The 13,888-nt window shown below is 39.9% G+C and overlaps 1 protein-coding gene across 2 annotated transcripts in view; it reads left to right on the forward strand.

Annotated features, from left to right (window-relative positions):
• Positions 1–403: 403 nt before the first annotated feature.
• ccdc186 (coiled-coil domain-containing protein 186) overlaps positions 404–13,888 on the forward strand; it is a 34,687-nt gene continuing 21,202 nt past the window's right edge. Inside the window, exons 1-9 of one of the 2 annotated variants that reach the window (XM_044337911.1) lie at positions 404–609; positions 2,234–3,257; positions 3,697–3,823; positions 5,381–5,509; positions 7,736–7,948; positions 10,143–10,262; positions 10,977–11,081; positions 11,797–11,895; positions 13,792–13,878. In XM_044337911.1, coding sequence (XP_044193846.1) covers positions 2,254–3,257; positions 3,697–3,823; positions 5,381–5,509; positions 7,736–7,948; positions 10,143–10,262; positions 10,977–11,081; positions 11,797–11,895; positions 13,792–13,878 — 1,884 coding nt within the window. In that variant the 5' untranslated portion in view covers positions 404–609; positions 2,234–2,253. The remainder of the gene's footprint in view (positions 610–2,233; positions 3,258–3,696; positions 3,824–5,380; positions 5,510–7,735; positions 7,949–10,142; positions 10,263–10,976; positions 11,082–11,796; positions 11,896–13,791; positions 13,879–13,888) is intronic. The other variant, XM_044337912.1, reaches the window with a different exon arrangement.

Consider the following 13,888-nt stretch of genomic DNA (forward strand, 5'->3'; position numbering starts at 1 on the left):
AAATTGACACTTTGGGTAACCATGTGTCCTCAATCATGAGATTGGCCAGCAGCTGTCCTATGATGATGATGATGATGATGATTGAAAGTCTTCTGTTTTATTCTTCATAGTGATAATTGTGTGTAATTTGTTATTTGTTCATAGTTCATGTGCACCTTTCTCTTTATGCCACTTTCATTAGGCCCTATAAATAACACTTAAGTTGTCTGATTTGCGAAATCGTTTTGGCACTTTTATCTTGATCTTTTTAGTGTCACTTTATAATTTATAATACTTAATTTTATGTTCATTCTTGTATATAAATGTATAGTAAGTCATAGGACCCCCAAAAAGCTAGAAACAGCCCTGGTACTCATTGCTTCTCATCTGTTTTTTTTAAAAAACAGGTGGAGGAGTACCTGCCGTTTGCCTACGTCACACCTACGTCACTCAACACAGGGCTATCATTGGTTCATATCAATTCATCTCTTCTCCCACAGTGGCCATATTTGTTGATGTGTCACATCAAAGTGACTTGTTGGGGCGATCAGCTGGGCGGACAGCAGGCTCAAAGTTCACCATTACCCCGATTAACGGCAAATTGAAATACACATGGATTTATCGCAATCGGTAGGTGAAGATAATAACTTCATTTGTGGTAGATGCTAGTGTTAGCGACGCTAGCTGAAGTGTTAGCTGACTGCACTTGAAGCGAGCTAGCGCCTCTCATATCAACGTTAGCTTCGCAAGCTAAAGCAAGCACTGCCTCCATGCAATATGTCAGTGTGCAGGGTAAATCCAGTTGTACCAGCTATTGTTAGTTTGATATGTTTTACGATAGGTATGGCTAGCACGCCTGCAGGCTAAAACCAACATAATTCGGTTGGGCTAACGTCAAAAAATGAACCGAAGTGCTAGTAAAACGGCAGTAAATGCAAATGGTGCACCGGCCTGCTGCTTGCTAACTACACAGTAACCATCCCGGTGCATGGGCACCTACAGGGTCTCTTAAATAAGGCTATTACCTTAACTTATTTGGCAGTGTTATGGCATGACACCATAGCATGTGTTAGCTGTTTTGCATCCACTGTTTAAGTGTGTTTCTGTATGCAGCTGTTTCCCACATTTCGATTTTAAGTTGTGTGATATGGCAAAAGGGTGACAACTATAGTGAATATAGATAAGATGGCATTGAAAGAGGTAGGACAAATGGTACTGTAGGGGGTACTTGTTGTTGCAGAGACAGGGGTCTTCTTAATTATTACACATCATCTTCCAAGACAACAATACAGAGAGATGTTCAAATATTTACTATACACGGCTTCAAGTTATTCTGTTATCTTTCAGCAGTTAATAACACAGCAGATGCTGACAGAGCTGTCCTCAGTTAAAGTGAATAATGTGTAACTGTGTTTTAAGAGGTTCAAGCCAAGACTATAAATCAAACTGAGGCAGGGCTACTTTGTTTATTAAGCTTTTCAGTTTCTGTTTCAGTGAGCACAGGGTTAGTAGCTGGTTAAATTCCTAATATCTCCAAGTTAAAGTGAAATAGAAACTTGTACCATCAAGGTATTGAGAGTGACCATGTGGGCTGTCATTTACAAGCCCTTATGAGACGCTTTGTATGGTTTAACATCTTGCATCCTATTGATTTTAATACCTATAGGCCAATAGACATAGTTAATAGTAATATATTTCAAAACTTAATTCACACATCATAAAAGCCCCTCTCTTTTAGACTGACTTAGTGTGTTTCACCATGATCTCTGAATGGATTGCCCAAACATTTTGATGATGCAGTAAATGCAATGCAGCTATGTAGTAATCTAGAAAACTGTCTAGGTTGTATTACGTTCTGCACCGCATACCTACAGGTGTAACTACGTCACAAGTGTTGACAGGACCACACCTCCTAGTGTGAGTCAAAGCAAAAGAGTGTGTGTATGTGGGGCATGTCTTTGAGTTATTTTTGATAAGAGGTAAACTTGCAAGTCACAAGAGAAGTAACATGAGGAAATATCATGTTTGTTGTTTGCCTTGTCAGGGCTTTTCCTGGCACAACACAAGGCCAAGATTGTACCTAAAGACCAGGAAGCCACAGCATGCAAATATTATGGACATGCAGGAATTTAAGGCTGTTCTGTTGCACTAAATGTTACACTATTTATGAAAACCCAAACAGTATATCAGTCATTCCTCCCACTCAGTCTCCCTCTCCTGTGTGTGTGCTTCTCCCTCTCTCTCTCTCTGACAGATTTAAACCAGAGAGGGCCCATGGAGGAACCTGGTCCTGCCTCAGATGCGCACATGATGGAAGGATCTGAGGCTGAATCTATTTCAGAGGGATCACCCCCGCTGAATCAGCTTCACAACAGCACATCTAATGTAGAACAGGAGGAGCAGATCTCCGACAGCGGCGCAGATGAGACAGAGAAGTGCAGTCAGGCAAAGGATGAAGTGCAGCTTGACAGTGAATTAATCAAGACTACAACAGATGTTCAGATGGACACAAAGACGGAGCTAGATGCTCAAACATACAATCAGGAACAGGTAGAGGGGAGTGAGCTGGCGGCTGATAACGATTGTGATAGCAGTACAGTTTCCATTGAAGAAGGAAAACCTCCTTTTAGTCTTTCAAATGAGGCAGGTGGCGCTTCGGTAGCCCCAGTCACCACTTTAGATGAAGTGGTAGAAAGCTCTCCCGCTGTTCTTGAAGGAACAATAGAAACCTTATTGACTTTTGATGAAGTGAAGGATTCTGATCCCACCGCTCAAAACAGCAATGAGCAGCCATCAGTCTTGGTTACAAATTGTTACACAGAGCCCCCACCTGCTGATGACAGCGGATTAGTTAAGAGCCTGTCATCCTCCTCCGTCCAAAGGGCTTCCAAAAACTCACCCACCGACTCCACAACCACCTCCGGGATCTCTAACGGCCCCTCCACTCCCAGTTCCGACACCGTCAGCTCCTCGCTCGCTTCCAGCCCTCAAACCAGTGCCAACACCTCAGCCCCCTCGCATTCCTCATCAAGCCCGTACGACACAGATTGCAGCCGAAAGCTTATTTCCCAGATCCAGCGCTCGCTGTCGCAGGAGTCGCTGCTGGATGAGCTAGAGTCGGAGCTGTTGGCGTGTCAGCTGCCTGAGGGTGAGAGCGAAGGCGAGAGGAAAGGTAACCCACCTGTCAATGGACTCCCCGCAGACCAGGAGGGCTGCATGGTGGTGTTCGAGAAGTGTGTCCAATACAAGTACGCACAACAGGAAAAAGCTATTCAGAGGTAAACGACTATGTTGTGTGTTAAAATCGCTGAACTAATGATGCCAGTTATTAGATTATAGATTATTAGAAGTGTCTGCTGCTGAGAGCAGATAATGATGTTGTAGGCCACCTTCTTCACATTAGTGCAGCACTTAGCTTCCACTGTAATGGGCCAGATTAGTAAGAGATTAACCTACTTGCTAATAGCTATTGTTTTTTTCTCTCACTTTACTTGTATGAAATCTGTCTTGATTAAGCTGGCTCAGGAGGAAATTAGTTTTAAGCCCTTTTTGCTGTAATGAAACTAGACTTTTTGGATGAATTACGCAGAGGGCAGCCTGCATATTTTCCTGTCCAGCCCTATATTTCGGCCTTAATAACAATAGTCTAAATTCTTCAGTACTTTGTATGGACTTGACCTGAATTAGTATTGTGTGTGTGTGTGTGTGTGTGTATAGGTTGCTCGAGGAGAACAAGAGACATCAGGAGCTGATTCTGGGTATCTGTTCAGAAAAAGACACCATGAAGGAAGAGCTGAAAAAGAGGGCAGAGACAGAAAAGCAGCACATGGCCACCATTAAAAAGGTTGGTTTCATTTTCTTATGGCCTCTCCATGCTCAGGTTATTAATTATCACACGTGGAATCGACTGGTTTATGATGTTGTCTGTGTCCCGTGGTCTGTAACGCGTTTATAATCTAATCTGATGAACTGTGTTCATCATTACAGCAGCACGTCTCTGCGAGCTATTTTTAATAGATTTTCAAGAACAATGGAAGCCTATCCACCTTATGTTTCCCATCAGCAAGGAAGCGCTCCACTGCAGTGTTTTGTCTGACATCCTGTCCTTTCCCCGGATCTTGATTTCTGCTAATTGTGATCACAAAACACCTGCGCTTTTGTCATTTTTTTTTTCATGTTTGCTATATAATGTTCAGTCGTTGGGGACCGTCACAGCTTAACGGAGGGAGAGACACAGCAACCTCAAAAGTTGATAAAACTCTGATCACTTATTAGATTATTGCTCTTGACCATCGCTAAATCGGCTTTTCATTTTATTATCTGTGAATATTTAGATGCCTGCTTATAGTTGTTTGTTTTTTCTTTTTCTTTTGGTTGAGTACTGGTGTTCAAAAATGTTTAATGAAATATCCGCATCTAAAATACAAAAATTGCACGCTCCACATTAATTTGCTTTTAATTGGGTAAGCTATTGGATAGGTAATAGGACGGATTATCGTTCAATGTTGAAATGATGACATTCAGAAAAAAAATGAAGGGGAAAAAAATTGAGAACAGGTTATATCTCCATTAAGAGTTAAAGTTTGGCTTCTGCCGACTGTTGTACAATTAGAGGACAATCCAGAGGACAAACAGTGTTTAGCAGCACAGGTCACAGTGACAATCCAATTCAATTAAATCTGAAGGCTAGCTCCATATAGCTTGTAATTAAAGAAGTCAAACAAAGCAGCCTGGTGGGAAGAAGGAAAGGACACCGAGTCCTGATTACAAGCATTCAACAGACCACATGTGCATCAAAGGCTGTATTCATTTGTGTGAATTCTGTGCCTTTTTTTAAACATTGTCTTGTGTCTTTTTTTGTGTGTGTGTGTGTGTGTGTGTGTGTGTGTGTGTGTGTGCGTCTCCTACCCTTTCATTTACAACACTTACATCTAGCTACATCTATTACAAACATAATTACAGCTCTATTCATTGGGCTGGGTATAGCATCACTGTTGCCATAGGAGGAACAGTAATTGATTCATGCTGTCGAGGTAGTGGCATTTGTTTAAGCATTGTGCAAGCAATGGAAGAGTGTAGGAGGGATTTTGTGGCATACACCCAATGTATGCGTATGAGCCTTTTTATTTTTTTTTCCAACCTTTAGATTTGGATTGGTAATTAAATGTCTATTATTAATGTCCATGTTGCATTTTTCCAGAAAATTTATTTTTAAAAAAAAGTATGGTTTCCTTCCTCTTCCTCTGCTGTCTCAATTTATTTTGCCTCCAACATTTTGTGTGTCAAGTGTCATCCTGTGTAGCAGGTTAGCCCAGGTGTGGCCCAGGCGTAGATGTCGCCCAACAAGTTGCTCACCTTGTGTGTGTTTTTGCGTCTCTTTTTTTGTTTTGTGTGTCTGCAGTTGGAGGGCAGGGTGGAGGAGCTGCTGAAAGAACTGAAGGAGTCTAGGGACAAACTGATTCATCAGGACCAGGCTGCTAAGGCTGCCCTCCAGCAGATGCAGAAGGAAATGACCTACCGGCTTGAACAGGTATAACTGTGGGGCCTAGATACACTCTGACTCCTTGATCAGCTGGTCACATAATACTTCTGCCACTGTTTGCCCCTATTTTGCATGTCCGGCTAGTGCTGCTACTATACCTCTATTATGCTGAACTAAGGCTAAAGAGTTTTCCACTCAGCTTGCAATGATTTCACTTTTAAAAAATGAACAAAATGCCAATTGAAATCTTTATTTGCTCAGGATCCCTTACATATCTTCACAGTCAAATGTGTAAAAAAGATAAAATAACAGCCGTAGTTACTTGGCAGAGGCTACAGTGAAGATGAGAAAGGAGCTTAACAAAATGAAAATGCACAAAATCTTTTTTAGGGATAGTTCAGTGTTTTTTTTTTTTTTACCTCAGGTGATATGAGTTAATCATTAGTAGTGTTACTGATATATGTATTGATGACATGAGCTCAGGCTACAGTTCCTGTGCTCAGAGATACTCTTGTGAGCCAGCGGCTTGTCAGAGAGAGAAATGAACAGCAGCAAATTGCGACAGTTAATGAAAACATTTCAAACCACAACACAGCACTCGGCTCTCAAAAGCTTTCCATCACCCGTCGCGCAAACAACAGAAATGAAGTGTATTTGTATAAATCGCACATTTATGGGAAAGTGGATTTCTGTCTGGAAGACTGTAAAGATGGTGCGTTCTCTTGAGCTGTTTTGCATGCTGTGTGGTGGTTTAATATGTTGACAGACTGCAGCCTGTGATATCTCTGTCTACAGTATCTGTATAGTATGTGTAGACTGAGTTCAAACCTACACTATACACTAACATCACTGCCTGTGAGTAGCTCAAACCACCTTGCATAAAAAAAAGTCTGAACTACTAATCTAACACACTCGTTAAATCACCGTGACAATCCACAACAAGAATTACAGTTGCTCACAGCTGCTTCATTATTTGTGCCGCATACTGTATCGCACATATCATCCCGACGTTTGGACAAAACTAGCAGCGGAGCGGTCAAGGTCTTTGCACGCAAAACTCTTGTTATTGCAGATTTAATCACTTGTTAAGCGAATAGTGGAGGCAAGCATATTTTTTCATCCAGTAGTTTGCACACCTGGTTGAAAATGTGTCGGGCACTTTTGCTCTTGACAGTTTTGTCACACCTCACAATTTTTAATTTCACTGTTCAGTGAGCAACATGAGATAGATTTTGCACTCAGTAGGCTCTCCCCTTCTATCAGTCCTAGCTTGTATTAAGATGGTGACCCAGTCCTAATCAGCTGATGCCCCAAAGGCTTGAAACAGTTGGTCATATTATGGACTAGAAGCTTTATGCCACCTAACTGATCATTTTTTCCTTTTTTTTTTTTAACGTATTGCTTTTAAAAAAAAAAAAAAAAAAAAAAAATGCACATTGTGACACCTGGCGAATAAAATGTGACTCACAAAGGCACAAACAGCATCTCGTTTGGACACTGTCTACCTTTTTCCTCTTGCTCTCCTGAAACACCGGCTTGTTAGAGCGAACAGTGCACACTGGGAATTGGAGCATAACGCATTTATCTGACAAACTGAGAAATGGCACATGAGAGCATCTCGTTGGCATGAGGAATGAACACACAAGTGTTAGACCAGTGGGGAAAGCAGTGAGTGAACTACCAGGTCGAGAATGAGGTGTCAGTGCAGCAGGTATACTGGCTACTGGTCTTGAGAAGGACTGGGCTGATCAAGGATGCCGATGTCACTACACGAGCCTCGTCATTGATAATATGATCCCTTTTTAAAATGTCTTTTTTTTCCATGTGTCGGCAGTAATATTTAGTCTGCAATGCTTTTAGCAGTGCTTCTTGACATTTTTGGATTTCTATCAGACATTAAGAAAGACTGGCAGCATTACTGACCTTGCACTAAATAATTAAGTAATAATACACCACATTATTACACTGAACGGTGAAATAAGGAAGCTGAATGTCTGCCCTATTTGTAAATGTTTGACAAGCTGTAAATCAGCAGTTTTGCCTTCTATTCACAACGCGATCCGAGACCTTCCATCCATCTTCCACCACTTACGTTTGCAGTTGCAGCAGGAAAAGCAGCTCATAAATACTTCTCCCCAGCCATCTCATTATAGAGATTCCTGAAGAAAACAACAATTTCTTAAAATCTCAGATCCAACAATACAAGCAGCTTAGTGGCTAAAGTGTGGGGGGGATTGATACAAACCTATCTCATGATATAAACTACCCTCCCAGGTCAACAAGAAGTGTGACGAGGCACGCCAAGAGAAGGAGGCTATGGTGATGAAATACGTGCGGGGGGAGAAGGAGGCCCTCGACCTGAGGCGGGATAAGGAGAGTTTGGAGAAGAGGCTGAGGGAGGCTACCAAGGAGGTGGACCGCCAGGCCCTCCGAGGGAACCAGCTGGCCCAGGAGAAAGGCCGGCTGCAGCAGCTTTATGATGCTAAGGTGATTATTGTCTCAAAGTGCGGCTGTGTTGTAACATTGTCATTTTGAAAACCATTAGGAAATAAAAACTCAGCTAAACTTACATTAGCTGGATTAAATTAGCATTTACTGTAGTAAAGTAAACTTCTGACATAAGTCAAATATTTTGCCTACAAAGACATCACAAAATGTATTTGATGTATCCATTTCAACTTGGTTTATGTGGTATTGAATATAGCATAATTTGCCACTAGAGACATTGAAAATGTTCATTAGTTTGTCATTAACTTACAAACTTTACAACGAAAATGACTTTTGATGTAACGAACATTGGAAACTCTCACCGACATTGTGCCCCACATGAAACCCTCATCCAGTCATCTGGATATCATTCCAGCTAAATTCTTCAGAGAACTGATGGGAGAAATAGGCCTTAGTCTGCTCCAAATTTAAAACACCCCCCCTTTGCTCTGGATGTGTCCCAGATTATTTTAAAATAACCTGTATTCAACCACTGATAAAAGCACCAGACCTTGATCCATCAGTTTTTAAAATTTTTTAAACCAATCTCAAAATTACCCTACATTTCCAAAATTCTTGAGAAACTGATTTTAGAACAACTTCTGGAAACACTTAATAACAACAGCATTTTTGAGAAATTTCTATGTGGATTTTGCAAGCTACATAGCACCGAATCAGCTCTTCTAAGGGTTACAAATGACACATTAATGGCTGCAGACTCTGGATGCTGCTCTGGTTGGTGCTGCATTGACCTTAGCGCAGCATCCGACACCATCAATCACACTACACTAATTAATAGACTTAAGGATTGGGTGGGCATTTCTGGAACAGCCTTGGAGTAGTTCTCCTCCTGTCTGTCAAATAGAAAATTTTATGTCTCAATTGATTTATTCATCTCTTCAACTGCACAGACAACGTGCAGCATCCCTCAAGGATCAATGCAACACTCCGAATGCAACAAGCTGGCAACGTTTCAGAGCTACTTAGCTGATGTGAGAGACTGGATGTCACAAAACTTTTTGCAGTTAAACTCTAACAAAACAGAGGCGCTTATCATCAAGCCCTGAGCACCTCTGTGATCAAGTCCAGCCACTGCTCAGTCCCCTTATCCTGAATATTAAGAACACTGCTAAGAACCTGGGTGTTATCTTCAACAGTGAGCTAAGCTTTGAGCAAAACACAAAAAAAACTGGTACAATCATGTTCCTACCAACTCTGCTTTGATCTTTCCAAGATCAGAGCAATGTTATCTTTTAGCAATGCAGAGAAAATTATTCATGCTTTCATTTCCTCACGCCTGGACTATTGTAACGCCTTGTTTACCTGCCTCAGTGGTCCGAGCTGTAGCTCAGCTTCAGACTGTGCAGGACTGAAGCCAAACACTCTTCTCACATCACCACACTTTAAGCTTCTTTGCACTGATTACCAATATCTTTTAGAATCCATTTTAAAATCATGACTTACAAGGCTTTACATGCCAAGTCTTAACTCCTTACTGTCCAAAAAGGCCTCTTAGATCTGTAGGGTTAGGCCTGCCAGCTGTTCCAGAGTCCAGGTTAAGGTCAAAGGGAGATTTTTCCTGTACAGGCACTTCAGCTTAGGAACAGTCTTCCAGTTAGTATTCGATCTGCTGACACTGTTTCTGCTTTCAAATCCTGTCTTAAGACACATTTTTACAGAGTTGACTTTTTCACCTGACAACTAGTCTTAGTCTTGTTTCCATTATACAGCCCTGATGTGCTGATTTTAAGTTAATTTTAATAATAAATAAATGTCTTTTATACGGTCTTTTAATCGTATGCTTGTGTTTTGCTGTTCTCGTGTTTTTCTTTTTTATATTTATAACGTACACAGATTTAATCTTGCTAGTGTTTTGTTACTTTGGTTTGAGTCTTATCTCAGCTGTGCGACTGAACGTGTGTGTTTTGTGTGAATGTTGTGAAATCAGCAGGGGTGAAACATCAGCCATGACAAGCTGTTAAGTATCTCGTAATCCTTGAACAACAACAACAAGTAATATGTTCTCTGATATGCTCCTTCTACAGCTGTTATGTGTGTGTGTGTGTGCGCATGTTATTTGACTTTCTGAGTAGATCATTTTGCAAAACACATTTAACAGCGAAACAACTGTACCATTTAAATGTATAAACTTGTTATAACAGGTTAGTGAATCACATCTGTCTTGTCTTCTCAGGAAGGGGAGGTCAGTAGGTTTACTCGAGAGGTGGAAAAGTTGAAGGAAGAGATCAACTCGCATCTTATCAAGGTCAAATGGGCTCAGAACAAGCTTAAGAGTGAGGCGGATGCCCACAAGGTAAGTGCGATATAGATATAAAGATTTTGTCTTAAACTTATTTTAGTCAAATCTTTTCTTACTAAAGCAGTTGTGTTGAGATTAAGCAGACATTTCTTTCAATAGAACAGGGTCAAACAACATTACCTGTATCATTTTTAAATGACGTATATAAATTTTAGGTTAATGTTGTTTTTCTTCATTTAGTCTAGAAAACATCCTTGTGCCCGCTAAGTATTTCCAGTAAACAAATGACATCCCCTTCAGTCATTTTTATTCGCAGCTGCCTCATAAAAAAAAAAAAAAGATTAGATGTGTCTTTTGATTCAGGGGCTAAATGAAATGGGGTGCAAATGCCACAGTAATGATCCTGCGAGGAAATCATTATTAACATTGTAGCTATTTTTGAAAATGTCTATTACAAAGTAATGGTTTTATTTTTAACTGCCCCCAAGCAAATACACGGAGAAACGGAGGGGAAAAAAGCAACATCTCAGTAGTTTCTCAAGCCCACAGGAACCATTTTTGGTTTGATTTGTGTGGCTGATGTGTGTATAAATCAATCTGTCCATACAAGTGTGTGTGTACACAGTATATATATGTATATACTGGGTATATCTGCCAGAACTCACAAAGAGCAACCTGTAACAATCAATTGTTATGGCTTTCCAGTGGCTTTGCTCTGAAGTGATATGCCCATATATTTTAAACTCACAAAAGCATATTTATGTGCAGGAAACTAAAGACAAGCTGAGGGAGACCACGTCCAAATTGGCCCAGGCTAAAGAAGAGACTGAGCAGATCCGCAAGAACTGCCAGGACATGATCCGAACATACCAGGTCTGTGATATTTATCACATAGACGTATTAGTTTGACCAAGAATGTGAGCAAATTTGAAGTATCTGTCCTAGAAACACAGTGCATGTTCGAGTTTGTATGCATGACATGGATGTAGATGTAGATTCATGTGTATTTTGGAGATGTAACATCTTGAGAGTCTTTGTTCTTTTAGTCTACTCCCATATCAACCAACCAATTGGTCAAAAAAGTGCATTTATCAAATCTGTTTAGTCAGTGACAGATGAGAAAATGTTTAGCTATATTATATACTGTACTCTCTTATACATGGTCTGTTTGCATGTAAATTTTTTTTAAATAGAATACGAAATGATGCTACTCGATGAGGAAAATCTAATCCTAGGAACGGTAGTTTTCATTTATACCTTAGGATGGTGGCAAAGAGCTGCCGGAGTTTTCTCTCTGTGGTGGGAAGATTAGTCTGAGTTGCTGTATTTTTTCACCAGCAGTGTGTTATTACAATGTGAACAATGCCAGCATAAAACAAGATCTAAAAATGTAAAAGATAAGCTATCTTATTGTAGGTGTAGAAATAAGTAGTTGCTTCCTTTCTCCCATGTCTGATCTTTTAAAAATCTTTCTTTCTACTAAGCTAGTATTCTCTTCATCAGTCCCTCTATTTCGGTTAGGTTTTTTTTTCTCCCTCGCTCTGCTTCTTCCTCTTGTTTTTAAATCAGTAACCTCTCTGTCCTCCAGGAATCGGAGGAGCTCAAGTCCAATGAACTGGATGCTAAACTGAGAGAGACCAAAGGAGAGCTGGAGAAACACAAGCAGGAACAAACAGACCAATTAGAGGTGACACAGCTTCGCACACAGAGACACATGTATACTCATGAATTCAACCACTCGCTCTCTCATACAGCGCCCACTTTGGCCGCCCATTTTTAATAATGGACCAAACTGAAGCTAAGGCAAAAATAACATTTGTAGATTATATGTTTGCTTCATGTCTGCAGAAATACTTGTCTGTGAATTTTGTTTCTATTTTAATCTACGTGACAGACCATTACATATACAAAATGATCAGTTATGCAGGTTTGCCATTAATTCTGCAATGCCTGGCCATTATTCAGTCTGTTATTGATGGGCTCGATGCCAGCTGTTGAAGTAAAAATGTTTATTTTCAGCTGTTTTCATCAGTTTGAGAGGTGAAATTGCCTTAACTAGGAATGAGTAACAAACTGGCACATAAGCTCTGCATGCATGCAAGCACAGACATGGACTCAATCCAAACACAATGGCCTGTTTTTCCTCCTCTGCCCCATTCTAAGGGGAATCACACTTTAAAAATAAATGGCCTAGAAACATGTATTTGCTGATTAGAAATCAATATGAAGTTGCTCGTTTGAACAACAACCCAGTGAGCATCACCCATGTCTTGCCGTCACTCCACAGTCTTGTTGGTTTATCCAGGGTGTTTATAAGCTTTTCAGATGTCTTAAAATGTTTAAAATTTCACAAATATATGACCTTTTTAAAAGTTGTCTTAAATGCAAAGGATTTGAATTTAGAGGTCTTAATTTCAGTTAACTTAATCGCCATTACAACCAACGTTGTTAGGAATTTCCTCTGGTGAGCTTGTTCAACACAATATACTAATAATACTACTATGTTGAAATTAGTAATAATTTCAACTTAAATATTTTATCTTATTAAATCTGATTGCCCATAAAACAGACAGCCTAACGTTTTACCTCTGTGCTGAAGCTTATACATTTACCTTCATAGACACAAACCAATACTTGTATTTTTCACCTTATTCATAAAAAGTAAACATTTATATTTAGTTAAAATCAGTCCATCTTAACAGATTATAGCATTAGTGAAGTTCCCATGTTTAAAAATACAGCAACCTGGAATTAGCTATGTTCCACCTGTTGACTGACACCATCACATTTTTATCCAAAAATCTCATATTTAGATATAAAAACTCATAATATTTTAACTTTAGGTCTGTTATGTCAGATTTCCTGTTATCCAATTAAAATTTCCAATGATTATATACAGTACATTGCTGATCAATATCTGATACTTTTGTTTGACAGTTTTTATCATATAGTACCTCCGTTCTGGCCCTGCTGATGAGTAAATTGGTCCAAGCCTACGTTAGTTTCTGTGATGTGTGTCGTGCTCAAGTGGTGACGCAGCTCAGTTATGAATAATGTAAACGAAACAGTTGAGTTTCCATTACTGTTTGGGTTTTAACATTGAAATGAGATGGGAACGGATAAATGAATGAGGGGGGGAGATGTATTTGCTGCCATCTCCATTACCGACATGTTGTCTTGGATACCTAATAGCTTCTTGGAAAAGTTGACTAGCACTGGTACCATTAATGTGCTTAATGAGTGCATAACAAAATTAATTTAATGAATGCAACACTCAGATTGCCCAGAAATGTATTTGCAATTAAATGATGCAAATGTAAGATTTTTCTTTCATTTCTCTGTTTTCATTAAGTGTGATTGAGGTTCAAGTTGAAGTTTAAAACCACTGAACTGAATTGGTAATATACTGTATATTAACTCTTAGTCATCACAATTAGCATTGGCGGTGAAGGACCCTTTTTAGCATTAGGTATCCTTTTACAAGTAGGATTCAGAAGTTGAGAGACAGAAACCCCTTTTATGAGTAGACTCAACGTAGGAACTATAGATTAATATCTAATTTATAACTTAATGCATCCGGCAGGTCCACCGAGTAAAGGCCAAAGAGCTGGAGGACCTGAAGAGGAGTTACAAAGAGGGCATGGATGAGCTCAATACTCTACGCACCAAGGTTTGACATA

Source organism: Thunnus albacares, chromosome 20, assembly GCF_914725855.1.
Source record: "Thunnus albacares chromosome 20, fThuAlb1.1, whole genome shotgun sequence".
In the NCBI taxonomy this organism is placed as follows: domain Eukaryota; kingdom Metazoa; phylum Chordata; class Actinopteri; order Scombriformes; family Scombridae; genus Thunnus; species Thunnus albacares.